At 53.6% G+C, this 27807-nt stretch overlaps 1 protein-coding gene across 3 annotated transcripts; it reads left to right on the top strand.

The window, feature by feature from the left end:
* On the top strand, window positions 2208–27633 carry LOC110406893 (carboxyl-terminal PDZ ligand of neuronal nitric oxide synthase protein-like). Of its 3 annotated transcripts, XM_021413967.1 has the most exons (11): window positions 2208–2394; window positions 4728–4799; window positions 22315–22407; window positions 23069–23127; window positions 23719–23827; window positions 23933–24074; window positions 24376–24536; window positions 25263–25430; window positions 25870–26035; window positions 26121–26469; window positions 26990–27633. In XM_021413967.1, exons 1-11 carry the CDS (start codon window positions 2290–2292, stop codon window positions 27477–27479), a joined length of 1914 nt encoding a protein of 637 aa, XP_021269642.1. In that variant the 5' UTR covers window positions 2208–2289; the 3' UTR covers window positions 27480–27633. The 3 variants fall into 3 exon arrangements, with proteins under 3 accessions (XP_021269642.1, XP_021269643.1, XP_021269644.1); XM_021413968.1 differs by lacking the exons at window positions 2208–2394; window positions 4728–4799 and adding an exon at window positions 18553–18857; XM_021413969.1 differs by lacking the exons at window positions 2208–2394; window positions 4728–4799 and adding an exon at window positions 18553–18824.

The raw sequence follows: 27807 nt of genomic DNA on the forward strand, positions 1-27807 counted from the left end.
ATTGAATCACAATTGCCTTATTTTCCCCAGGATTCCTGTGAGATGTTTCTGTCCCCCTGCCTGAAGGATTTCATAACCTGCAGGATACTGGAGAGCACCAGAAGTGAAATTAAAAGACCATTCTTCTTATTTCATCCTGTCTATCAGATTAAAAGACTCGACTGTCCCATGTGAAGACCGCACACTCCCACTGCATGGGAATGCTCTTGTGGCAATGGGAGGGCAACAAGGAGCAGCTTTCAGCAGCTCAGCACCCGACGGGTTCATGCACGCCTCAGTTAAAATGCAGTATTGCAGAATCAATGCAGAGAGTCATCGTCGTTAGGCTTCCTTCCCTTACTGGTTGTGCCTCACTGGCACTGGCATCAAAGGAAGGACAGGAACAGGCTGGCAGGGCGGCATCCCCTTCTCTGGGTGCAGGAGAGCCAAAGGACAGAATCTTGCTCCATCAGTCCAGAGCCATTTGCACACAAAATTTAGGTTCTTCTTTCAGGTCAAGAGGTAATTTTTTACCTAATTTTGGACAAGGAAAGTGCCGTGCAAGGTTCTAAGCAGAAGCCTAGCAACAGCATACAGATCACACCAGGAATCAACAGAACTGCACTGGTGAATCTGCAGGTGAGATGTGTATCCAGACCCACTTGGGGTTGTGCTGAACAAAAGACCATAAGCACATGGATACTTAAGTGGAACGGTAATGTAACATCACAGCCTATCTGGAAACAGAAAAGCTTAGCCGAGAGGCTGGCCACAGAACTCATCAGCACAAAGCCCACGGTGCCAGAAAGAGCCACTAATACCACCAACTACTTGAGCGTGTCAACTCACAGTCAGTGAACCAATATTAATTCTTTGGGCTTTTTCTCGCTCCCTTAATTATCAGTTCCTGCATTTTGGCTCTTGTCCATCACCCTTCTGATTTAGGAGTCCTCAGAGATGCCAAGAAGCTAAGTACAATTACTCCCATGAGCTGGGGATGGGGAGCAGCGTACCGCCCTACCGCGGCCAAAATTTTCTTTCTCTCTGCGGTGAAAGCCACGCAGAAGTGGGTGTCCAACAATGCCCACGCACCCAGCTGGGTAGTTATTTGTATAACAAAAAGATATAGCTGATCAGCCACTGCAGGGAATCCAAATGAAATCACTTGGAGCGATTATCAAGCCTCAGCCCCTCGGGTTCTGCGCAATGTGTGTTTCTGATCACTCCCGTAAACAGCGAGGAGTGTGGCCGTGCTGACAGCCCCAGGTGCTGCCATCGCAGCCGCGCAGTTGCTCTGTGCCCGTCCCTCCGTGCGCTGCCAGAGGAGCGATGCTCGGTGTCAGGCACTGCAGGGCGCAGCAGCGGGGCTCTGCTCTGCCAGAGACTGGGCTGGAAAGGACACACGACGTGCACAGCGAAGGCCAAATTCTGACGGGATTCTGAGGCAGTCGGTGGACGTGAGCCGTGCAGCAGGCTTCGGAAAGAGGGCATGTGCTAATTACTGACAAAATTAAGTCACATTAAAACGGGATAGACATCATTGCTTTAGCCTATCATTCGTGCGCAGAAGTTGCAGTGAGATCTTAGATCGTTCTGTAGCGTCTTTTTAGAATTTCTAACAAGAAAAATGGAGGAGGTGCTGTTAAAACGATACAGTGTGACACCAACTGTCAAAAACCAGCAAACACCTGCATCAGAATGAGAGTCCATCCCCAGCGCCTCTCGCAGCGCAGGGCTGCAGCTCTCAGCCAAGGCACCAGCACTGCAGCAAGGAGCGACCCACGCTCACGGCCGCGATCCGGGCTGCGGCGTCCGTGTGCGCCCCGCAGCCCCGGCGCTCCCCTCCGCCCGGAGGGCACGGCCCGGCCAGGGCAGCCCCGGCGGGCAGAGCCGCGCTCGCACGCAGCGCGTTTCCGCGGGAGGCCGCCGAGTGCCGGGCGCGCCCCGAGGCCCCGCAGCTCCCGCACGGCACGGCCGGGCCCTGACCGCCCCGCGGCCCCAGCTCCCGGCGGGGCTCTGCCCGGGGCGGGCCGGGTCCGAGGCTGGCGGCCGCCCCCCGCATCACATGAGGGAACTTCGGGCCAATGGCGCGGCGGCGAGGGCCGGGGCCCCGCTCGGCTCCCGCGGACGCTCATTCAAAACGCGGCCGGGCTCGGGCTCCTTCAACCCCGCGCCGCCGCCCCGCGCCCCGGCCGCTGGGGGGGGCTCCGGCCGCCGGGGGTTCCGGCGGGGCGGGCGCTGCGGGGCCGGGCGCTGCCCGCGGGGATGTCCCGCGCCGCCGCGGCCTGAAGGCGCCCGCCCGCCGCCGCGATGCCGGTGAAGAACCGGTACAACCTGGTGGACGATGGCTGCGACTCGCGCGTCCCGCTGCACAACGAGGAGGCCTTCCAGCACGGCATCCACTTCCAGGCCAAGGTGAGCCGCGGCCCGGCCCCGCTCCCCGCCTTCCCCCGCCCGGGGCGGCAGCGCGGCATCCCCGCGGCGGGCGGGGAGCGGGCACCGGGCCCCGATTGGGCGCCGGGCGCGTGCGGGGACCCCGTCCGCCGGAGCCGCGACCCCGAAGCCCGCGCACGTCCCCGCGCCCCGCCCCGCGCCGGGATCCGGTGCCCACGGGAACGCGGCGGTGCCCCCGCAGCCCCCGGCACCGTGTCCCGCCGCGGGCGGCAGCGCCGGGGCCGTGCCGGGCTCGCTGTGCCCCCGCCCGCCGGCGCAGTGCCCGCAGAGCCCAGCCTGCCCGCAGCCGTGCGCCGGGCCTAGGGGCGAGCGCCAGGCAACTGCGAGATCTTCACGCTTAACATCACCATCAAACAGGTCCTTCCTTTCTTCTCTGAGCTGTGTAACGCTTCCACGCCTCGCGTGCCTTATTTGAGAACCGATCAGGGCAGAGCCCCCCGGGCAGGGCCCGTCCCGGCTCCGGTCCCGCTGATAGAACCCAGCGGGCCGGCACCCGCCGCTCACCCCGCATCGGTACCGCGCTGCGCCCAGCCTGTTCGTTCCCGGAGTGAAAAGCGGGGCCGGGAGGGCTGCGCTGACACACACGGTGTGGGGAGGACAGAAATACGGACGCTGTCAGAAAGTTCGTGCCGATCGTGAAAGATGTTTTGGTGTTGCACCACCTCCCAGTGAGCAACTTTGGCAGAGCTGGCATTGTGCAGGCAGCGCGGGGAGCGCGCCCGCTTCCCTGGCACCAAGAGCTGCGTTTTGCTGGAGCAGCTCTGGGGTTTGCTCCCCGTGTGTGCAGGTGGCCAGCACCGACTAGAAACGGAATGCGTGCCTGCTGTCTGCTGAGCTGGAAGAAGGGAAATATATTCAAATAAAGCTTTGAAATACGGACTTTGTGCATTTTCGTTTTCCTGATAAAAAAGCTGTAAGGCTTAAACAGGATATAGGATAGATCTGAACAGGCAGGCAATCACATACTTTAAAAACCCCTGTTCCTTAGCAGAGAAAGACAATTAATCTTCGGTTCCTTTTTACTTAAATTAACATTTGCTGTGCCTCAGACCGTGCTGAGAAGAAAAATCCTTATTCTGCTTCTTACAACATGAGCGGGCTGTGCCTTTAACTGAGTGTCTTCAGACTGACAGCTTCAGGCACCAGAGCTATTCCCAGAGCGTGTGGGGCTGAGATGGGCGCGCATCGCCTTAGCAACGTGCCCGCTCCGTGCTGCTCCGCCAGGGCCGCTCACCGGGCACACGGGGCAGCAACAGCTCTGAGCATGACACGGCTGCAGGCAGCGGACAGAAGGCGTGCAGCCGTGCAGAGCTGCTGCTCGTGGACTGAGCGGGCGCAGCTCCCGGGGACACCGTGCCCGCATTGGGGCACAGCAAGCTCTGGCTGCTCTCTCTCTCCGCTGCCCTCCAGCTCTGGCTGCGGCGGTTTGGGTCTCCTGTGGTTTACCAAAGGGCATGGCTGAAGTGGCTGCTCTTAAAAATGGCATTTTGCAAAAGCATCGGAAGGAACGGATGACCTTTCAGATTGCTTGCGGTGTTTATTTCAAGGCAGATAAAAGCGCAATAAATACTAAGCCGGGAGAACTCATCTCTGCTATGCAAAAGTTTTCAAGAGAAAACCCACTGCAAGCCACAAGTGTTACTGCAGAGAAATGAAAACAGAACTCTGTCAGTAACAGTGGTAGTCTCCCAAGAGCAGTCCCATAGCGATCTGGGCTCTGTTCGTACATACGTTATTGCACTGAATGTTTGCAGGGCTCTTCCCCTCCAGGAGGAAGAAGGGCAGCAGCAGGATGCTGCCTGCATGCAGGTCTCCTCTAACAACCCGCATGGCAGCAGCAGAAAGGCGCTGGGGCCCCACGGCCACCTCCTGCCTCACCCTTCAGCCCCGGAGCAAGGGGTGCTGCTGCCTGCATCGTGCATCCTGACAGCTAGCTCCTATGTGCACGCAGCTCAGAGCATCTTAAAGGCAGATGTGGGGAGGAGTGACAAAGGAAGCACGGTCCCATTTTCAGACCCACGGAACTGTGGTTTGATCAGCAGCAGACACTGCCCTGCAGAGCACGGGCAGAGGCACACCCAGAACCTGAATGGGGTCACCCCCAGAATCAGGAGCCCTGCAACACCTCCCAGCTTTGATAACATTATCCACAGCAGGTATTCCTACCAAGGCCTGGGCTAAAAGATTCTAACCGAGCAGGGACTCAATAGATGACAGATGCTGTTTGTTTTGAAGAAGCCTACTCCATTAACTCATGCATTACGTTACAGACATCTCACCGTTGTGTCTTTCAGTACATTGGTAGCTTGGACGTACCCAGGCCCAGCAGCCGCGTGGAGATCGTGGCAGCCATGAGAAGGATTCGGGTAAGTCCAAAAGCGCTGAACCTCACCTAGAATAAAGGTTACACTCACTGGAGTGACATGGTTGCAGTGCTCTGCTCTGCGTTTCCCTCCGCCTCCCCCTTCCCATGGGCAGCTCAAATCTCAGCACAGTCAGCACTGTAGTGCCTCTCTAGGGACTCCCAAGGCATATCAGGACAGACCTGCCCCCTGTGCTTTGCAGATGGATCTTAGCAAAGCCCAGACGCAGATGGCTAGCCTTGGCCAAGCAGGCATGGGGATGCTCCTTGAACCTCAGATTTATTTTGCCCGGTCTTTGTACAAAAATTGACTTGTACGCAATCTGCTCCACAAAAGCACTCCAATTCACTGACAGTTCTAGATACTTTATGTTATTATATACTGAAGTATCAGTGGCCTGGCAGATGTTATGGAAGTAAATCCCATTAGGCAAGACTGCGGATTCTGCTGCTTACAGAATAATTTGCTGCTTTTTCCCCATTCTCCAGTGCAGTTTTGCAGTTTCTGTTTCTCATCAAGTCTGCTCTCTTTCTCCTCTACTCCTTTATTCTTCAGAACAGCCCGTGAACAGTCACCAGACTTAGCAGTGATTAGCAGTGTGGCTACATCTGCTCCACATATAACCACTTCACATGCATGTACCCCAAAAGGCCGTGCAGCTGCTGTGCCTGGCTGAAGTTTTGCACGGGTCTTAATTCTGAGGTTGTTCATATGTCTCACATCAGCTGAAGCAGGTCTGTGAATCTTCCATTTAAAGCTTTGAAGGGATTATCCCATTCCCTACCCTTCCCCCCGCAGTGTTTAACCATCTAATTTTCATTTAGAAAGCGCTTTTTAAACGTAGCCTGCAAGAGGCTGGGGAGCTGGTGCATTCATCTCCAGCCAGGCTCAGAAATGCCATTCCCCCGCCCGTGCTGCTCAGACTGTCAGCACAGCTCTCGCTCAGAGCACGGTGCAGCAGCAATCTGAGTTCTTGGTTATTTATGGAGCAGGTGAGCAACAACAGGAAGCAAAGGTGCGGGCTGCTGGAGCAGCATGGATACTGATGGAACTAGCGCTAAGTTTTCATCTGAGTAATTTTTTTGGCATTAAATCTGACGCTCCACAGCAAAGGTGGCTTCTTACAATCTTTGACCCTTGCAGGAAAAGACAGATACTGTTATAATGCCACTTTCCAGAAAGCGTTACATTCCCTTTTCACACCTGCTGTTCCCTGGATGGCACAGGATCCAGCTCTGTGCCTTGGCAATGCAGTAACACGCCTGGGCGCTGTACAAGGCATGTGACAAACCACTCAGCATTCATGTGTGCTGTCAATTCATCTCATTACAAAATATTTTTAAGTAGGCATCTTGTATTCTATACTGGATTTTTAATCTTGGAAGCCCTTTCCAAGAAGGGAGGGCTTCCCTTTTCATGTGTGCATTGTACAGCAGGATCTCATTCAGACACTTCCTGGCTGCTGAGCGGAAGATGCTCCTCTATTGAAGATACTTAATTGGCACTGATCCTTAATTAGAGCATAAAGAATGAACTGGGAGGTCTTTGAAGGGAATTCTAGTGCACAGAGTACACAACCTAGGAACGGAGGGAAGATGGGGGTTATTTATGTAGCATTCATTTGCATGCAGAGGCCTGGTCTGTACTCGAGTTTTTTTCCCATGGACTCTCAGCAGCACCAGTTGTAACTGGGAGGAAACACTGGAAGAAGCTATTGGTGGAAACTAGTGTTTTTTGCTACCATCCTATTGTAGGCAGCAGTGCCTGTTTGCACTGCAAGAGTGAGAAGGGTGCCGCAGCGCTGCCAAGCACCGGCAAGGGCACGTTCTGCTGAAGCTTTCATCCTTTGTGCACTCCAGTGTTCGATTGGAATTGTCTATTGGAACAGAAAAGAGGCACAGTACAAGCCCTAGCACAACATTTCCTCTGCTGCCCTATATGCCCTGCGACATGGGAGTAGGCAGGGCCAGCAGCCAGCTGGGCACGGGGCAGCCCTGGCTCCAAAAGGGAGCAGGGAGGAGGACGAGGAGTCCCAGCCCTGCATTTTTTCCAGCCTTTAACAGAGCTGGTTACTCTAGTTGCTCCTTAGTAAACTAACACAACCTCTGCAACTGCCTTCCTCTCCTGCATCTGATGCTGGTCTGCAGTCTGTGATTAAAGGCTCTTGCCTCAGGGAAGAACCAAGAGCTACCTAGCACCGAGCTGTGCTGCAAGCGGGATGAGAGAGAGGGCGAAAAAGGTAGCAACTGTACTTGAGAAGTGTACTCCTTGGCTGCTCCTTGCTGTCCTGGGTTTCATGCTGGGCTCTTTTGCCAGTTGCCTATGAATTATGCCAGGGAGCCTAGGTAGGATTTTCTGCACATCACCAGAGCAGCCTGCTTGCAGACTTCACACAGAGTGCTGTGGGATGCTACTCCCTCACTAATAAGCTCAGCATAGCCTGCTGAAATCGCCATGTCCTTCTGCAGCAGGGACTTAAGATACACTCTCATAGTTGAGCTTAACTCCGTATTTCTTCCTGAATGGATGCTTGTGGAATTGCTAGCAATTCTCCATTAGTCACAGGTTAGAATCCCATTTCACAACAGGCTGGACACCCTTGTCTCATCACATTCTATGCTCCCACTGGAGGGAAAGCAAATGCAAGAGGTAGAACGGGGAAGTTGCTGGTCATAGCTCCCCATTATGCAGAGCTAAACAACTTCACGTTTGCAGTTCCTCCCAGTGGATTATTAGTTGCATACTGCTGCCATGTTATTATATGAGCCTTTGAGTTCAAACTAATCTCTCTACCTCCTCTTGCCCTGACAGGGGAGGTGATGAAATTAGTTTGCTACTTGAATGAGCACACTGTGCTCTGACAGGCAGATCAGGTTCCAGGTGGTGGCTGTGGGAGCCCAGCTCCCTGCAAGGTGCAGCCAGGTGCTCACAGCTTGCAAGCAGCACAGCGAGCAGCACACGTGCCTGCTGCTGCTGGCCCAAACCATGCAGCACTGGTGGCTGGCAGCACCCACTGGGTCTCCTGCATTCAGAGCCAGCATGCCAGCGCTGGCTTCCTGCTGAAGTGGATTCATCTGCAGATATTTGAGCCTTCTCAGCACTCTGAGGAACTTATCTACAAGACTTTTCTTCCTGCAGAACTCCAACTGCAGCCAATGGAAAGAAGGTGAGGGCCCAAATAACTCCATGATTCAGCAGGGTCACTCTCTCCCTGGATACACTGCTCCTGGCTGCCTTTTAGATGACAATTAAAGGGGCGAGTTCCTCCCTTAGCCCCGTGGAGGCTCTCACTGAAGTTCAGAGATGTTGTGGAGCACTGGCAACACTGGAGCAACAGTGCTTCACTAACAATGCTTCTGGGCATGGCCTAGGGGTAAGGATGAGCTCTGTAAAACACAAAATCTCGCTCTGTGATACGAGGGAAAGGATGGCTTTATGTGGAGGGCTAACGTTGCAACATCTCCTGCACGCTTTTCCCAGCTCCCAGTGCTAACTCTGACCAGAGGAGAGAGCCAGCTGGGACCTGCCTGCAGCAGCACTGCACTGGCCCAGCAGCCCCAGGGAAGTGCTGCTATTCTGGGTTGTCCAAAGAGGCTGAGGGAGCGGTGTCCACAGGCAGCCTCCTGACAGCAATGCCCCCAGTCACTCCACTTAACTACCTTTAAGGCAGAGAGTCAGCTTCTCTGGAATTTGCACTTAGGATTTTACAAAGCCTAGAAATGTCAGGGCTGTTTGGAAGGTCTGTCTGGGACCTGAGCAGGAATTAACACTTCAAAAACAGCCAGACATTGGGCTACTCATTCAGTTTAATCATTTCATAAGGGAACAGGCTACTGGTGCTGGGCCCATCCAAGCACCAGGATGAACAGACAGGAGCCAGGCATCCAGACTAGCTTGTTTCTTCTGTTAACTGCCATATTTCTTAGGCTTAATGTAATTGAGAAGCCTACCCCAGAGTCTAGTATGCAAGAAAAATGGAAACATTTGTCAGTCTTACCACAGGACACATCAGAAAGGCCTGAGTTCTCCTTGGCACAAGAACCAGGTTCTCACTCCAGCCTCCCCCTCATCCTGATTCTCCTTGCTGTACTCATGCTCTTAAGCATAGACTCAGCATTTTGCCAATATAGTATTTTGTCAATACAGTATTCTAGTGAGAAAGTTCAGTCCAACCACACAGTAAATCATTCTGACGTGCCAAATATCAGCCAGTAGTGCTGAAGTGTGACACAGCATCACTTTATATCCAGATGAGTGGAAGTTAAGAGTCCTTCAGACACTGGGAAAGTGAAGGAGAAGGGACCTGCCTCTGCTGCACCACTGCAGCTCCCAGTCTGAGGGCTGGGCAGGCCTCATTGGGCAGCTTACGATGAGAGCTGTGGCAGGCTGTGAATTGCAGTGGTTTGGGAGCAAATAGAGGTGCCATTTGTCTGCTCTTGCCACAGAGGGGAGGAACCAGGCAGACAGCTGGTGGAGGGCAGGATCAGCCATCCCAGCTTAGTTTATCACTGCATGGTAGGAATCCAGAGGTAGAGAAGTCTGACTGCCTTGAAAATGGTATTCTAAAGCACAGTTCCTTCAGTTTCCCTAGGAAGACTCCCTTCTTGCTACAGAACAGAAGCTGACCAGGATTACTGCTGCATGGATTTCTCTGCCTATGCACTCTTCTTTAGTTACTGTGTTTGAAGCTGAGCTTGTGTTTTGTTCAATGCTTTAAAAAGAAAAAAAAAAAAAAAAAAAAAGTAGTAGAAGCTGAACTCCCAGCAGCTGGCTTTCTTGGTTAGTCCCCACAGCCTCTCCCACTATAATTAAATGGTTGGCTCTACTGCCGCTGAAGCACAGGCTCACATGTAAAAGTTCCCCCGTGCAGTGGTGGAATGCTTGCCCTGGTATAGACTTACATAGCTGCATGCCAGGATCTGTTGGTTTTGGATGGGAGTCATTCTGCTGCAGTTCCTGGAGGGCTTTTCTTCTCAGCCTCTTTGGACAAGCATCCAAGTGCTCAGCTAATGACAGCCCTGGGCCATGAAAGAAAACAATGCCAATGTCTTAAATTATTTCAGCAGTCTTCAAACTGCTGGTGTGGACCTTTAATTCTCAGAATGGCATACACCTTCCTTTCATTTACAAGAGCACGCAGGAAAAACGGGTGACAGTTCTTACACGCTTGAGAGTGTAAAACACAAGCATCTCATGCATTTCCTCCAAACAGCCAGCACAGCCTAAGCCAGCTAAGGGCATGGCTGGTGCTGCAGTGTGGGGGAAAGTGCTCCATGCTTCAGCTGGTAGCCAAGTGCCAAGCACCAGGTGCTTTAAGAGAGCTGGCAGGAGAGCAGGGCCACCTCAGTTCACACAAGGCCTTTGTGTAAATATTGTCATCACATAGTGATACTCACTGATGAACAGTACTGTAGAAGACAGTTTCGTGCTGTGACCACAGGTCCAATCACCACTTACACGGACAAACGTAAAGGCAGGCATCAGCCTTATGGAAAGGTGAGAGGAGTACTTCTGACAGACAGGCTTCCCCTAAGCCCATGCACTTCTCTTCCTCCTTCTCCCCATAACAAAAGGACAGCATACTCTACACCAAAGTATGCTCCAGGAGATCTTTTTCTAGAATGCCTTTTCCTCCTTCTCTGGAGAACCTTGCAAGGACTGCTGACCTAAATCAGATCAAGCCTATAGCGTTCAGAGGAAAGCAGTGGTTTCACGTGCCCTAACCCAGCAGATGTGACATGTACAAACCTGCTCTCATTACTTTTGCACAAAGCCTGGCGTGAGTTTTGGCCGTTCTCCAAAGCAGAGGCAGGATGTGGTCAGCCTATAGCCAGTCCTCAGCAGAGGCTGCAAGTCTACACCAAAAACTTAACTGGAGAAATGACACTAGAGACTTCACTTTGAAAGAGATTTACAAACCACAGATAGCTTTTGTCCTCTGCCTACTCTCTGCATCTTCATGAGTCTCTGTCTCTCTATCCAGCAGCCCATGCAGCTCTGCCTGTCCCGCTACCAGTTACCTGTTCTATTTAGATGGCATCAAGAGCAGACGACTTGGTGCACAGCACCCTCACCACGTAGCCCCCTCCCATGCACCCAGTGCCCACAGCAGGGCTGTGCCCATTACCTAGCTCAGCTCCAGGGATCCTCCAGGTGCTCCCAAGGTTCCTTCCCTGAAGTCATCAGAGGTAGTTTAAGGTTTCTATCACACAAGATTAAGCTAATTGGTTTTACCTTTCTAGGCCCCAGCAAAATAGAGCAAGTGTTTTCAGGATGGTAATTAAGCATTAATTGCAGCTGAGTTTAACCCTAATGCTTCATTAGCTTGTTTTCCTCTATTTGTTGCAGCTCGAGCAGAGCCTAGAGTGTGGGGATCAGGGTGGGCTTCCAAGGAGGCCCAGGGAATGCAGGGGCCCTTGTGGCTGCCCAGGCCCAGCACGCCCCATGGCCCAGCCCTGCCAGCAGAGGCCCAGCAGCGCCATGAGGGTCTGTGCAGCTTTGCACAGCCTCTCTCTGTGTAGTCTCCAGCCCACGGTCACCTTGGCAGGCTCAAGCACATCTCATATATACTCTGCTTTACTAGCTACACAGAACATTTAATTTTCATAAGCTGAAGCGCTGGCTTTAAAAATGTAGAAGCTGTTTTCCTGGAGTCTGCTATGTCCTGGCCTAACCCGAACTTGTTCTGATTTCTGCTGCTCATATTGCCATGGCACAAAGGGAAGAAGCTCTGGCTGAGCTGTTATTGTGGTAGCATCGCACACGCTGTTCCTGCTCGCTGCCTGGGGGTGGCTCACCGTGCACAGGGCTGCTAAGATCTCACGTGGGTTTGTGCCCTGCTCGTCTGCAACCCAAACCCATCTCTGGCCTTCTTGCCACAGGACAACGATTAGTTGTTTTCTGCCACTACTGAGCTGTGGGACAGGCTTAGCTGTGACTGTGCCACTGGAACCGAGCTCTTTCTGTGGCTTCACTTCATGACCCAGTTTTCCAGAAGGGAGTGGTGGTTATAGCTGCTTCAGCTCCCATACCCTGCTCAGAGATCACACCGATATGATTGATAACAGATGGGTGCCAGGATCAGTCAGTGGAATGTGCCATCTCCAGGCAACAGTGACCTCTCAGTGCCCTTCTGGGAGTGCTGAAACCTGGATGGCTCCTCCAGTGAGGGCTGGGATGAGCGAGGCACATTCATGTTGTTTTGCATACGAGTCATGACGGATTGGTGCTTAGTTGAAGGCTAATGAAATCGGCAGTTAGATAAAAGCTAAATTAAAATGTTAGCACTAAACAGAACAGGACTCTTTGATGTCAGATCTCGGCATTGAGGCAGGTATCTTTTAATTGTAAAATAAAGTGGCTTTAACAGTATTATCATTATTTCACAAAAGGTTTCGAATTCACTAGCTAAAATATCAGCATAAAAGATCTCTGCAAAGCTTTTATCTGGTTTGAAATAAAGTCGCTTTTTCAGCAACTGTATTACTGGTTGTGGAGTACTACAGAGATGAAATGTAATGGCTTTCAAATTACATTCTGGTGTAGAGCAATCAGCCATGGCTCAAAGCTGCTTCGTTATTGGTGTCTGAAAAAATGTAATTGAGATGGCAACCAGAGAGGTAGCAAGCAGATTGGATTAGCCTGTTAGTGAGGAGGAGCCCTAATTTGAGTGACAAATGTGTGGGCAAGGGCACACAGACCGGGGCTGAGCGTGGCACGGAGTGCCTTCACGGTGCTGGGAGAGCAGGGAAGCTCTACTCATGGATCTGATGAGTTTATATTGGCGTCAGCCTTTCTGGTTCTAAGGTCGAGGGTCTGTATGGGAGAAAGGCTGTACCTAATGCCACAAGGATGGGTGCATTTATGGATGCTGTCCTGAGTTCTGTCTAGTGTAAGAGCCCCCTATACTTTATGGATCACTGTCCTGCGGCACCGTGCAAAGCAAAATTGAGCCTAGCAGAATAAGATTTGCTAACAAGAGCTTGGTTGTTTATGTGATTGTTTCCTTCATTCTGCTTTAGCTCTATTCTAAATGAGTCCTGAAGGCAAACAGAATCTGTGCTGCTTAATATAATACTGTGACAAGCTACTTCATGTTTTCACCAAATAACTGAATGATAAATCTAGAGAATAAAAATCTTGAATGAATCCCTGGGGGGTAGGATACTTTGATGAGGGAGCAGGAATTTTTAAAAGGCATCATGCAGTGGTTTTCTTTCTGTACTACAGCAGCGATTAGGCGTTCTCTAAATGGTGTTTCCATGGGCCAGATGGGTTATTTGGACTAATTGGCAACTGCCTGTTTTCAGGACACCTGAATCACTTCCCCCTTCCTCCATCCTTCTGTCACTGTTAAACCCTTTAAGGGCTTTCACATAGCCTCTCCTGAAGAATCAGAGAGACTCCATAAACACACCTGCCCTCTCCCCTGCAGAGAGCAGGAAACATGGCATTGGGGCGTTTGCTTTGGGTAGGGCAGCTCTGTCCTGTACCTGCTGCAGAACACAAAGCACTAAGGTTCAGTGACCCCAGGGCACCGTGGGCTGCTTCGGCGCTGCTGCAGCTTCCTGCGGTTAATGATTATGAGGCCTAAACTTCCAGACCTGAAACATTGGATTCTTTCCACGTTTTTGCCTGGGGCAGTGCTGGTCTCCTGTTCTCTTGCTTCCCTGCATTCAAGCCCAGGGCAGGTGAAGCTGGGAGCAGGGAATGCTGCCAGGTCCAGCCCTTCCCATGTGCTGCCCTAAGTTCTGCCCCCTTTGCCCAAGTGCAGCAGAAGCTATCTGAACTAGTGCTATGTTTCTCATCATGATTCACTAACCTCATTAGCTCCCCTGAGGCTAAAAGAGTCCTTGAACAGTTTAATATTCTTGAGTTTGGGAAATGACACAATTAGCATTGAATTTTTCCTCTCATCTAGTAAGAGCCTTGTTTCCAAATTGAAGAATAAGATTTTGTGGACATATTGAGAAATCAGAGACCTTCTCTTCCACAGAGAAGGTTCACTACAGTCTGTTGGCAATTTTAAAACCTTGATTCCTTCTCAAGTCAACCGGAATGGCGTGCTCTAGAAAATCCCTTACGACCCACATCTCGGCAGTAGCCCTGCCTGCTGGCTTTGCTCAGGAGGCAGGCTGCTCAGCTGGGAGCACTGCTAGCTGCCTTTGTGCACAGACCTTACAGGCATGGCCTCTACGGCCCTGCAGCAGCTGGCACCCTCCAAGCTCAATGGGCTGTTCTGGATGGAGCTGCTACACTGCTGGTGCTCACAGATGCAGACTTGTGCAGTGCTTGGAGGCTTACAGCTCTGGGCTTTCTGTGAGAAGTGTTTCCTCAAGTGGAACTGTTGGAGATTGATAGTATTAACAGCTACCCAGGAAAGGCTCCTTGTGTGGGAATAAAGCAGATTATTTCAGTCCCTGACTCTCAGATCAGGACATGGCAAGGCTGTTCGTGAAAGTAGCTGGCACTGAGAAATGGAACAGTTCATCTGCACCCAGGGTTTGAGCTAGCAAAGGGCTTTCTGCAGTGAAAGAGAATGGAGCCTGATTGCACCTAGCAAATGAGGCATGAAACCTGGTCTGCACCAAGCAGCACACTAAGCAGCTCAGCATCCCTCACATTCTCATTCTGGTCTAGTTTGTAATCAAGTGCTTTTTCTGAATGCAAATGGAGGTCAGGTCCTCATTCTAGCTTGAATTCTCCTTGCTCAAAGCTAGAGATGCCAAGTCCAGCTTCCCACATCTGCTGCAGATACGCAAAGAAAATGCTAATTCCTCTAGTAGTGGGCTAGCAGAAACCACAAGACACAGGGCGGGATGGCAGCACCCAAAATGCATATGGTGCATGATAGCAAGTTGGAAGCCAGGAGATGGTTCCTCCCTGCAGCATTTGCCAAAAGAGGGCGTTGACCAAGCAGATGTAGCTTCTCTAGATTTTCTCAACAGTAAACTAGATTCCTCCTCCTCCTTTGGATAAGAATATGCCAGGCAGGCACAAGCAGCATGTCATCTCTCCCCAGCACACAGAAGTCACAGAGGCTTTAAGGATGGCTACCTGGCTCTCCTGGGAGCAAGGGGTTTACTTATTCACCACTTGGAGCACATGGACCTCCTGTTCTCTGCTTTCTACATGTGGTACCTGCCTTGCATTGAGCCTCAGGAGCACAGATGCTTCCTCTCCATCACAGTACACAGTGCAGCTCTCCCAGCCTGCCCCTCCAGCTCCCTCTGCCTGGGCAGAATTCAGTCTCTAACTCGCCTCTTGTCCTGGGTAGCAGACTGGAGGGCAACCAGGATATGAAACACCATGTGTGAAAGAACAGGAGACCTTCTTTGCCAGGGTCTCAGCATTGTTGTTTATAGGGAAATACAGAGTTACTTGAAGGTGTCTCAGTGTATAATTGCAATTTCACTTCTAACGGTTACTTCAGGTGAACGTGACCTGCTTCTGATGAAATTAGCACTTTTTGTCTGTAGTAACTTGGCAGCTTTGGGATAAGAACCACATTCATGTACGCTCAGTGCCTAGTACATGAGAGTCCTTTGGGGTAGGGTCCCAAGACACTACTTCATTACTAAAACTAATTAATCACTCAGGCTTAAGACAGGGAAGAGCTGGTGCTGATGCTCTGAGCAGCTGCTGAAGGACAGCACGGCACAGTAACAGAAACACTTGTGAGCCCCTGGTGCCTGCAGTGCACACCAAGGTTCAGGTGTATTGTGGGGCTGCCGTGGCGTTTGCCAGTGCAAAGCACTGCCAGCAACTGCAGTCTGACTGTCACACGGCTCTCCTCCAGCTGCCAGCCCCCCTTTGCAGATGGGTAGCACTGCAGACAGAAAAGGTAATTTGTTTTCTCCTGTAAATGAATAGAGGTAGGGAGGACTCTCTATGAACTGGGGCTGGCAAAACAAGGGCAGAATAACTGTGTGTGGGAAAGCTCCCTATTAAACCTGGGGACAGCAGGGGGCTCCTGGAAGTGACAGTCACACAATGGTGCTTTTGTCAGAGAGGCACCAAAGGCCAGATGATGTCACCTTGCGCTGGGCTGTGTGGCTGCTTGAGTGCCTCAGGATGGGGCTCAGCACATCACATCTCCGACAGGGAGGAAGCAATGAAAAAGCTGCTTTTATCCCACCATTCTTCTAAGAAGCAGGCAAAGAAGCTTTGTTCCAGAACAGCCTGGCTGTTTTCAGAGGTGGAAAACCCCAGTTAGAGGGCCACTGCCTGTACCCCACCAGCTCCCATCCTCCGCAGCAGCTCTGCTCTCACCCCGGGTGCTTTGCTCCACATCCATTGGTCTAGCTTAGTGGAACAGTTGAACTCTGGCCATGCTCTTTTCTGTTGCTTTACGTGGAACGATCACACTATCCTCAAAGGCCTCCTGAAACTCCAACAGATGGAGACGTCTTAAGAATAAAATTTGTCACCCAGGAAGCAAAAGCAGCATGGATAAAGGCAGCCCTTCTCTCTGCCTTCCCCATAGCAGCATGGGACAGGGTCCTCACTGCTCTGGCGATTGCTGGGTGGGCTGTGGGGACTGCAGCCTCACAGGTGACCACAGGTTTGCACATGCTGTGCAGTGGAGATGTGTAATGTTCACCATGAGTGGGTGCTGGAAACTCCCAATTTCAGCTCTCTGCTCTGCCTTGACTTGCCAGGTGATCTCCTGATTAATCATCCTGCCTCAGTTTCCCATGCGAGGACTTCAGTTAACATCTGCCCATCCTAGGGAGAAGCTATGGCTCAGAATTCATGTCTGCGGAAGAATTTGAGGAGAGGAAAGCTCTGTTCAGGGGAAAGCCTTCAGATTAGTCAGCTCCCAGTGCTGCTGGTTTTGAATATTTATGAAAGCAGAAAATTGTCAGACATGTTTGCTAAGCTGTACAGCTCCTTTCCTGAAAAGAAGTCTTCCCAAAACAGTGCTTGTTTACCTCAGTTTCTCCATGGACCTTCACTCCACCAGGGTGAGGGACAGAAGCCTGGGATGATGCTGTCCATGAGGGGACGCAGAGGCTGTACAAGCTGCCTGAGCTGAAGCAATGACACAGCACTTCCTTCTTAACTGGAGCTTGAAAGCTGCAGTTCGGAAGGAGCATCCAGGTCTCACAGACTGCTTCTCTGCAGCTTCCAAAACACTGATAGGAGAGTGGCATGCGGTACAGCATCCTAGGAGTGGTTTTTTGCTAGTCCCCAAGCACTCTTGTGTTTTCATTCACATGTACCATCCCAGAGACTGCCTCCAAAGCCAAAACAGGAGTTAGCACGAGGCAGCCAGGCCAGGCATGCCCAGCATTCCTGGAGATGGCTCTTCCAGAAACCTTGGTCCCCTAAAAAATATCATAAAAAGAGACAGAAAATGCCTAAATCCCTGCAGAGAGCTGAAACATAGCCAAAGCTAGAATTAAGGAATGGACATGCCCTCTCCCAAATTCTGGCAACTTTCAAGAAGCTACTTTAGGAGCTGTGTTTATGAACTAAGCCAGGAACCAGCTACACACAGCTGCAGTGCCCTGCTGCTGGCCTAGGGCTTCGAGGGCACTTGGCCACGGAGAGCTGCACCATAGACCTACCCATACAGCGCTGACAGAGCCAAACTGGAAACTCCACAAATACATATACTTTCATAGCTTGAGTTTCCCTCACCCCTTCCAAATCTGCAGCACAGCTCAGCTGTCTGAGGCTACGCTAGGAAGTCAGGATCAGCAGGTCCATAGCCAGGCCTGGCTGCAGCTCACCCAGAGACCAACAAACCTACAGTGGAGCTCAGGAGAGGGCTGAAGGCCCAGAGCTGAGCTTAAATAGAGCCCATGTACCCGGTGTGTGGGTGTGGATGGAGCTCCAGGTGGGGCTGGTCAGGACCATTAAGGCCTGTTGTTGCCCTCAGGACCCTGGGACTGGTGTGTGCTGTCCAGGTGGAAACAAGTAGCCTAACTGCCAATGAGGTGGCCTGTGGTCAGGGCAGAAAGCTGCAGAGCAGTTGTTAGCTTTCTGCACTTCTCCAGATGAATGCAAACCTGTGCCTGTGGACATTTGGTGTCACTGTGAAGTTGTCAAAGTGAGAAGAGTGGGAGGTGTAGCACAGCTCACCAAGATAGCCCCAGCAAGGAGCTGGGCATGGGGAAGGGCTGACAAGGGCTGGCCTCCAGCTAGGTCCAAGTGCTGGGGCCCATCATCCTGGAGTCCATCCCCTGCCCCTTTGCAAACTTGCCTATATCTCTGCTCCCATCTCCCATCTTAGCCACTGCCTGCCTGCTGGGCTGAGCTACGGCCAGGAAACACTTTCACATACCTTGGATGAGGTATGTTGAGGAAACACTGAGTCATAGACTGGATTTTCCCATCAATCCTTTCATCATAGACATTTGACAAGTTAACTCCAACTCCTGCACCTGAGCAGAACCGCCATGCGGGGGGCAGCAGCTGCAGGCAGGATGCTGCCATCCCATGGGTCAGCCACCAGGGACTGGCCCAAGCCACAGGGCTCTCCTTGCCAACACTGATCAAAGCTGAGGCCGAGCACAAGTCCCTGCAGCTTGGGCTGTGGTCAGGGATGTCAGCGTTGCTACCACACTCTGGCAGCGCCCGGGCCCCAGGTCACAGCGGGGACGGCCTGCGGTGCCTGCAGAGAGCATGCTGGGGGGAAAGAGCTCATTTAAATGAGAAAAAAAGGACTTTGGGTACTTTGCCAGCATTCTCCGTGCCTATTGTACTCCCTGCTCGGTTTCTGCTTTCCCCTGGGCAGTTTTATGTTTCCAAGGACCATAAATTCTTATTTTTCTGCTGGGCAGGAGGTGCGCTCTGGGCCACGCCGCTTCCTGCCGGGCTTTGTGTGCGTGTTGCCCAGTTACTGCGCGCAGCCCCAGACTATGCCCAGCCCCATTCAGATCGGCCATGGCCCTATGGCCCCACAGAGGATTCGGGCGGTGCTGGCTTCCAGGAGGAGCAAAGAGAAGGGCAGGAGCCAGCGGCTTCCAGAAAGAGCCTGCAGGGCTTGGGGTGACCTGTGTGGGTGTCCTCCTGGCAGAGGTGTGCAGCAGCGGGGAACGCGGTGCCTCTCTGGTGAGATTTAAGGCTGGGCTGCAGCCGGCGGCCCAAAGGGTATGGGAACTGACAGGGCTCATTTGTCAGATCCAAAGCACCAGTAATCTGCTCTTGCTGAGAGGAAAAGCATGGGGTTGCTGTGGCGTCATTTCCAAGCAGCAGCCTTCCAAGCATCAATAATTCAAACAGAAGTTGAGATAACACTCTGTCCCCATGCCACTCAGGCCAGTTTGATTTGATGGTAATAACATTCCTGAACCTGAAATACTTGGATTCGCCATGGGATGAATTCCTAGCACGGCACTCAGACGGCATCAGGCTGCGGTGGGACGCAGAGAGGCCTCTTGGGATGGTGGGGTCAGGGTCCTGGTCCAACCAAGGTCCTGCTGCAGTGACAGGGACCCCACGGAGCTCAGGGGAGCAGAGCTGAGCAGAGATCCTGTTGCCCATAGCGCCAGGGTTGCGTGTCACCGGGAGCAGGGCTGGATAGCAGGCTGGGCTGGCTGGAGGAATGTAGAGCTGCAGAAAGAAACAGGCCATTACCAGGCCTGTGGCATCGCCCTTTGGGCACACAAAGAAAGCACTTCCAGCACTGGGGTCCTCCTGCTTCAGAAGCACAGCGAGCCTCTGCACTGGGTTCCGAGAGGGTCCTGGTTCCTGCAGCTCCCTCAGGGCCGTCCCTTCTGCTCCATGTTCATGGGGAAGGTGCACTTTGTGGAAAGAGGCGGCCTCCAGGACCTGCAAACTCTGTTTTATGACAGTTTTCATTTGCATAACGAAGGCCCTAATACCTTCAGCAATTAATCACATTAAGAACTGCTTCTGTGAATAACTCTATTCACACAAGTTGTTCATAGTGCTGGAAACTGCGTATGATTTCAAATGTACATTAGCCCATCTCTTTCATCAGCAGATGGAAGCTGGTAACTGCATATGTAATTTATCTCTGCTTGGGTGAAATTATCAGATGAAATATGCATTGCACAGCACCATTAACATTTCCAGTCATACAGTCTCTAGCTCTTGGGTGAGTTAATATTACATGCCAGCAGTGTGTGGGACCATATGAAAGGCAGAGACTTGAACACAGGGATTTAAAAGCAAAAATGGAAAGTATTCCAGGTCAGATGCATCAGAAATAGAACTAATGAAGTTGCTAAATTAAATGAGATGCAATGCCCTTTTTTGACCCGCATTTTTTATACAATGTCCCCACTTGTCTCCATAGCTAATAAAACTGCTGGGTTTGCCCACTGAATCTCCATTTATAGGGGCAGCTCCAGATTCCTTAATGTCTATAGAGGTTTTTCCGAAAGGATAACACAAGCAGCAAGAGAATAATTACTGAATCTCAGAAAGCAGCAGAGGAGATGAACACTGCTGGGTTTGCATATTTGGAAAAAAAAAGTCACAGCAATTCAATAATAGGAAATAAACGCAGTGAACAGGCCTTGCTCTCTGGCAACAATGTAAGGGGAGCCGGGAGCCCACGCTCACCTGGGACTCCTTTTGTAGGAGACAGCGCGCTATCCTGGCATTGCTTTTTTTCATTGGCCTTTTTGTCCTCATATAAATCACGTTTTCTTAAAACACTGCCTCCTGCTTGAAAGGCAGCCATTAGATGGCTGAAGCTGCATCCCATCTGCTCGCTGCGTGCAGTGATGGCGAGGGTCTGGCACCCAGCGGTGCCGTCCGGGGCCGTGCCGCGGTCGGGCTGCACTGCGGGACTGCCTGGAGGTTTCCCCTGGGCTCCTGGCAGCCCGGCCGTGCGCTGCCGCTGCTCCCGGCTGTTGGCTTTCTGTCCAGCACAGAAAGAAGAAATATCTCTGCAAAACCCAGACTTGGACTTCGCTTAAAGCCTCTGAGTAAAGAGCCTTGTTTGAATGTAATTGCACCCCTGTTGCTACAAGGGGAAAATACACTGTATTGCTCTCTCTTTCTTGGAAAGCTCGGCTAGTATTTTCCCAGCCATTTGTGTACAAAGAAAGATAAATAGCTCTTTAGCGGGCAGAACAATCCCTCCGGGTTTTATTGACATTCGTGCCAGCAGCTGAGGAGCAGCGGCTTGGCAGAGCCGAGCGCGGGCGGGTGAAGCTGTGCCTGGGGTAGCAGCTGGGGGGGGCGGGGGGCAGCGAGGGGCTGGGGCTGGAGGAGCGCATCGCTGCTGCTGCACTGACGGGGGCTGCCCCAGCACCACGCCGCGTGCTTGCTTGCCACCTCCTCCCTATAAATAAAATACATGTATGGCGAATTTAGCTCCAGCTTCACGCACAGTGGGGCTATAGAGAGATTTCTAAAGAGCTTGACTCCGTGTAATAATTCATGGGGAGATCAAAAGGCTGTGGTTTAATCAGGGGTCTGTCTAATACCATCAGAAGCCTGATGCACGTGAACAGCCATCCCATTTTCTGCCTGTAAGGCCGGTGTGGCTCACAACGGGCGCTGGGAGAAGGAGTAGGAGAGCCCTGTTCTGCTCTGCAGCCCCTGGGTGCTGCGCCCACAGCACCGTGCTCTGGTCCTTCAGCACCAGGCTCCCGGAGGAGCTGCCTGGGCTCCCCTGCTGTCTGAATCACTGCCTGCGGCTCCTCCGACTCTATCAAGAGATAAGGTTGCTAATTAGGTGTCTAATTACACAATGTAGGTGAGCTTCAGTCTGCGCTCTGCCTCTCGGACTGGAATCACAGCTGCTGTAGCTGCACTGTCAGTCAGGTCTGCGTGCTGGTGTGGGTGAACTGAGGATCCGGCCCAGGAAAGCAGGATTTCAGATAGGGACAGCAAAAAACATGGGGTGTCAAAATGCTGTTTGGAAGCAGAAAATAGGGCCTGAAGTGGGGCCAGCAGGGATCAGCACAGTAAATACAGGTCTTCAGAGTAGAAGGGCTCTGCCATTCTTCTTAGTTATCACCCAAAGCAGCATTTAAAAGCCAGCAGTTTAATTTTCAGCACAAATGGAGGTGAGTTCAGTCTGCAGACACCTGCAGATAAGGAGCTGGGTTTTTCTCCAGAGATACTGAGCGCACTGAGGTTAATGTGATTATGTCAACGACTGAGATATAATTGCGTTATTGCCACCCATCTGGCCCTCCCTGCAATTCAAAAGTGATTTTATATTCGCCATGCACTGCAGCACTGAAATACAAGGGCACTGGAGATCTATAAATCACGGTGTGATGTGTGCTGCCAGTGCCACCTCCCTGGCCAGCCGCTGCTGCAGGGTCCCACCGCACTGTGCAAGGTGCTTCGGTGCCAGCACACCAGGAAATTCCTCCAGGCTCTGAACTAACAGTCCCTAGCTGTGTCCTGCACAGTTACCTGGGATGGTGGTTCTGCTCCAGCACCAGCATCCAAAGTCCCTCTCTGTCACCCTGAGATTAAACACAAGAACATTTCCATGTAGAACGCTGACAATGCTGCACAGTCCCGGCTACCCTTCCAGTCCCACTTCTCTTCTAACCTGTGCTTGTCTTCCCATCAGTATGAATTCAAAGCCAAGAACATTAAGAAGAAGAAGGTGAGCATCATTGTGTCTGTGGATGGCGTGAAGGTGATCCTGCGCAAGAAGCAGAAGGTGAGGCTCCTCCCGCCCAGCCAGGCCTGCAGCACCCAGGGCATTGACTTTGGCCATGTCTGAGTAGCACTGCTGCTCAGACTGCTAACCAAAACTGGCCTTTTTTAACAAGCACCCAGAATTTTCACAAGAAGAAGCCTCAATTTTTCACGCATACAACAAAAATGATAGCAAAATCTCGCTGAAGAAAAGTGGGGAAATTACACTGTGGGAGGATATTTTTTTCTACCAAAAAATGTAAGGCTTTCAGGAAATGTGCTTTCTTTTCCTCGTTAACTAGCAGGCTTTCTCAGCTGCGCAGCCCCACGCCTGGCTTGCACCGTGCAGAGCCCACAGCTGCCCCCGCTCCCCAGGCGCTCACTCAGAGCCTTGCCCCACAAAACGAGTTAATCCTCTGCATATTTGATGCTATAAATTAATCTTTAGGACAGCTTTCAGCCCTGGAGGCTACGATCAGATGACCAGATATGATAAATGATCAAAGAAATCTATTTTCATCCAGGATACCGACTGAACAGCCACTGCTAATGCAGTCAGTCAGGCTGTAGCCCTGCCCTTGGCTGGGGACAGATGTGCCTTTTTTCATGGTTCCTGCCCATGGGAGCGGTGGAGTTTGGGTCTCTCCAATCCGTTGTAATTTTCTTCTGCCATGTGCTTGCAGCGAAAGGAGTGGACGTGGGATGAGAGCAAGATGGTGGTGATGCACGATCCCGTGTACAGGTATGTGCCAGGGCTTTGCACATCCAGATCAGGTGCTTTGAACCAGATCTATCCTGCTTGCTTTCCAAACCCCGTTAAAAATGATAGAGGTCACAAAATTACTGCTGGTGGGAATCTTTTCCATACATTTCTGCTGGTGAAGAGACTGACTGAGCTGGCTTTGAAGCTGGCTCTGCGTCAAGCAGAGGTCAGACCGGGTGACATCCAGAGGTCCCTTCCACCCAAAATGCTCTCTGATGTGAACGCGCAGGACAGACAGGCTTCCTGGGGTCTGCCTGTAAAGCGTGGCTCACTGGATGCCGTGAGCCTCTAAAGAAGGGTCTGATGCTAAGGCATGACCCATCAGAGGGAATAACTCGTAAGGATGCAGGAGGATAGCACTGACTTTCCATAGCACCTGCTATGGGATCTCTGGGTATTTTGGAGATGAGAAGCCTCATCCAGAGGCATCTTCTGCCCCTCTGCTTGGTGGCAGCAGTAGGCAAACCAGCAGGACTCTGTCACGGGTCTTAGCAAGCAGGGAAGCCCATGAATTCTGTCAAGGGACAGAATTTCTTATGCATGTTTAACTCCTTCTGTACCTCCCCTCAGAATCTTCTATGTGTCTCATGACTCGCAAGACCTGAAAATATTCAGTTACATTGCAAGGGATGGTGCCAACAACTCCTTCAGGTGCAACGTCTTCAAATCCAAGAAGAAGGTGGGATGCTCCGTGCTCGTGCCCAGGCCCTGGGGTGGGCACCGGGAGGTGATGGGGCTGCCCTGGGACTCCAGCGCGGGGCTGACTGGTGCATGTGCTCTGCAGAGCCAGGCCATGCGTGTGGTGCGCACGGTGGGCCAGGCCTTCGAGGTGTGCCACAAGCTGAGCCTGCAGCACGCCTTGCAGAACGCCGATGGCCAGGCAGATGGTGCCAGCGACAAGTCTGCGGAGGAGCAGCCGTCTGAAGGTGACATTCAGCTCCCTGCGGGGTCTGGGCAGCAGTGGCGGCAGAGATGTGTTGGGTAGAGGGGGGCTGCTGTGATGTGTCCTCATGGGCCAGCTGCAGTGACAGCACGATCGTCATGTCCCATTGGCCTGGGGGAATGGCTGATCCAGCACCTTCCCAACCTGGGCCTCATGGAGGCGGAGGCTAAAGCGAGCCTTGGCCGTTCTCCCTGGGCTGTCATGTCAGCCCTGCCTGAGCTCTGGCTGGCAGCCATAGTCCTGCAGCAGGGGGGCTCCGGTTCATTTTTCCATTTCATTTTAAGTGCACCAGATAAAGGGCTCCAAGATCACAGATGTGGATGAGGTTGGCCTCGACTCTGATGGCATCTGTGTGTCCGAGAGGGGAGCAGGAGAGCTGCCCGTTGCCAGGGGCGAGCTGAGCGCACTGAAACCTGGACAGGGCTCCAAGGACAAGAACTGCCAGGTAAGGGCCATGTGGGGGGGGACTCTGTTGCTGTCCCTCTACTCACCGTTACAGGGAGAATCCCCAACTTCCTGGTGCCCTGCTCTGGCTGCCCCCAACCCACCATAGCACCACTTGACCAGAACCCTGCTCTCTGTGCCACACAGCCGGCTGGACAGCAACATCCAGGTAACAGGTGGAGTGTAAGTGGTGTCCCTGCCAAAGGGCATTTCCATGCTGTGCAGGCAGGTGTCTAGTCTGGTCTGCAGCAGTTGCTTGGCCATGTTCCAGCAGCAACCGCAGCTCATTGCTTCCCCCCACCAGCAACATCCCTTGGGGCAGCCCCTGCCGCAAAGGGGCTGAGGGTCTGCTTGGTGCTGGCTGTGGGAACGTCGTAATGAATAGTTGCTCTGCAGAGCTGTTTGAGGGAGTGTTTCCTGGCTGCCTTAATGGCGTTATTTCATTTTACACAATTGTATCACTTGCAGGGCCTGGCTGCAAGCAGCTGCGATGAAATGCATTCAGTTGGATTTATTTCCTTGGCTCAGGAGGCAGGGCTTCACTGTGCCTTTCTATTTAGATGCAGATCCGCTGCTGACCTGGCCCCATACAGTGCCAGGGCTGTGGGGGCAGCTGTGATCCCCGGGTCAGTGCACGGGGCCTCAGCGAACACCTGGGGAGCCACTGTCTGAACAACCCCAGCATGAGCTGAGCCATCCTCTCACCATGCCTTTGTCTCTGTGCCAGGACTCTGAGAGCTGCTCCCTGTACCCGGCCGGCTCACAGCAGCTGCTCAGCCCGGGCAGCCCCTGCTCTTCGGCCTCCATCACTCCGCTGGCCTCCCAGCACTGTCTCCAGCTGCTCCAGCAGCAGCTCCTGCAGCAGCAGCAGCAGACGCAGGTGGCAGTGGCTCAGGTACACATCCCACCTTCCCCTGCGCAGCACCAGCCCTTCTCCTCTCCCTGTAGAGCCAGGCTGGGCTGGGTACAGGGAATCTCGCGGTGTCGCACAGTGATGGCCCTACAAACCACCAAGCCTACAAACTGCCAAACCTACAAACCAGGGATACTCCCGGCGTGGCGTGGAGACCAGCTCCCCTCACACCGCACCTCGCACGCCGCCGCACCCAGCTCTGCCCCTCCAGCCCCTTCCTCGAGGCCCCAATCCCCCGCCTCGGGCCGGGCGCCACGCGGCCGCCAGGGGGCGCCAAAGCGCCGCGCAGCACCGCGGGACCGGGAGGGGAGCGGGGGCGGCTCCGCGGGTGCCGGGGGTGTCCCGGGGGACCGGGGAAGGCTCCGGGGGAACCGGGGAAGGCTCCGGCGGCGCCGGCCCCGCAGCCCCGTCCCGCCCGCAGGTGCAGCTGCTGAAGGACCAGCTGGCGGCAGAGACGGCGGCGCGCATCGAGGCGCAGGCCCGGGTGCGGCAGCTGCTGCTGACCAACCGCGACCTGCTGCAGCACGTCTCGCTGCTGGTGCGGCAGCTGAAGGCGCTGGAGAGCCGGGCGCAGCGCCGGCAGCCGGGTGAGCGAGCGCGGGGAGCGGGCACCGCCGGCCCCGGGGCCGCCCGCGGCTCCTCACCGCCCCTCTTCTCTCTGTGCCCCCGCAGTTGACCGTTCGCTGCAAAACCTGTCCCTGGCGCAGTCGCTGTCCCTCAACCTCAAGAACCACTACAGCCTGGACATCGCCCTGCCCTCCACCTCCACCCCCGCCAGCGTCCTGGGCAGCCCCGTGGGCCCCCGCTCGCTGTCGGCGCTGGGCGCCGGGGATTCCTACCTCAACCTGGTCAGCCTGGAGGGGGGCGGCCCCTGCTTCGGCAGCAAGGACGGGGCCGAGGGCCTGGCGGGGCACGAGGGGCTCAGCCGGCGCGTGGAGGGCTCCGAGGTCAGCGACTTGGCGCTGCTCGGCGGGAGCGGCCGGCAGAAGGCGGAGGACACGGACAGAGGGGACGAGGACAGGTGGGGCTCCGCGGCCTCTGCGGCAGCCGAAGGGGGAGCGCCCTGCCTGTGTCAGCGCTAAGCCAAAGCGTAGCACCGTACCAGCTAACATGTAGAAAATTAACCTTACGCCAGCCTCAGGCAGCACAACAGCACGGGCCAGAGCAGTGCTTGCAGCTGCTGGGGGTATGGGGAGGGAGAGCTCTGTTCTCGGTTGAGGACAGCTCAGGGCGGGCACAGGCAGCACGGGGTCGGCTGAGACATGAAGGATCTCAGGAGGGCAGAGGCAGGTGCAGGATCCACCGCGTGCACGCATGGGAACAGGGATGGGGGATACTCTGTCCTGCTCCTGTTCCCCGGAGCACGTCGGCCAATGCTGCATCCCTTCTGCAGCCCAGCTCCAACATGCTCAACAATGGGTTGCGCTGAAGAGACCCAAAGAGGCATCTGCCTTTTGGAGAGCCTGGGGCAGCTGGACCAAGCCCTGTGTGCAGGTAGGTAAATCCTTGCCCATCACCTCCTCTGTGTTCTTGCTTCCCAGGCGGCAGCAACCCATTCCCAAGCTCAACCCGCCACCACCTATCCTACGCAAGAGGTCAAGCAAGACCTCCCCGAGCCTAGAAGTGGACATTAAGCCTGAGAGTACTGCCCACGTGAGCGTCCCCAGCCCCAGTGTGTCCGGCCTCACCAGCATCACTGCCACCTCCCTGACCCTCCTGGACCCCGAGGCGAGGACTCCTGCACGGAGCGCTGCTGCCAGCACAGAGCCCCTCCCTGCTGGGACCTTCCAACGTGTTCTCAGCAAGGACAGGACTGGAGAGAATGGGCACACGTCCCCTCCGTCCGGCATCCATGACCCCGCAGCCAGTGATGCCCTGAGCAAGGACTTGGCCGCAGTGCTGAGCCCCGCGGACAGCACGCTGCCATTCTCCCCTGCAGATGACACCTGCTTGCACATCAGCTTCTCGGAAGATGAGCTGCTGGAGCCGGAGCTGGACACTACTGTGGGGCCCAGCAGGGTCCCTTCTTAGTCGGATACAGCACTGGCAGCTGGCTGGCAGGCAGTCCCAGTGGCTCTTTCCACACCACTCTCCAGCACACGCTGGGGTTACAGGGTCCCCGCGCCCCACCTGGGGCAGGCCCCTTCGCCGTCCCTGCTCCGTGCATCAGCTCCTCCTGCCACGTGTGGGCTGCAGCACAGAATGCAACCTAGTCAGCCCCTGTTCCCAGTCTGCACTAGTTCACACTATCCTGCTTTCCCCAGCCCTTTTGTGCTCTGTCCTTCCCTTGGTCAGGGGTGCTACGTGGGTCTCTGTCCCAGGGAGCTCTCACCTCTACTGCCTGGCAGAAGCACAGATC

The sequence above is a fragment of the Numida meleagris genome, chromosome 16 (genome assembly GCF_002078875.1).
Source record: "Numida meleagris isolate 19003 breed g44 Domestic line chromosome 16, NumMel1.0, whole genome shotgun sequence".
NCBI classification, from domain to species: Eukaryota; Metazoa; Chordata; class Aves; order Galliformes; family Numididae; genus Numida; species Numida meleagris.

Coding starts and splice junctions, on each gene's coding strand:
- LOC110406893 (XM_021413967.1), top strand. CDS start 2,290: ATGCCGGTGAAGAACCGGTACAACCTGGTGGACGATGGCTGCGACTCG. Junction 4,800..22,314: donor CAGCCATGAGAAGGATTCGG/GTAAGTCCAAAA, acceptor TCTTCCCATCAG/TATGAATTCAAAGCCAAGAA. Junction 23,828..23,932: donor TCTTCAAATCCAAGAAGAAG/GTGGGATGCTCC, acceptor TGTGCTCTGCAG/AGCCAGGCCATGCGTGTGGT.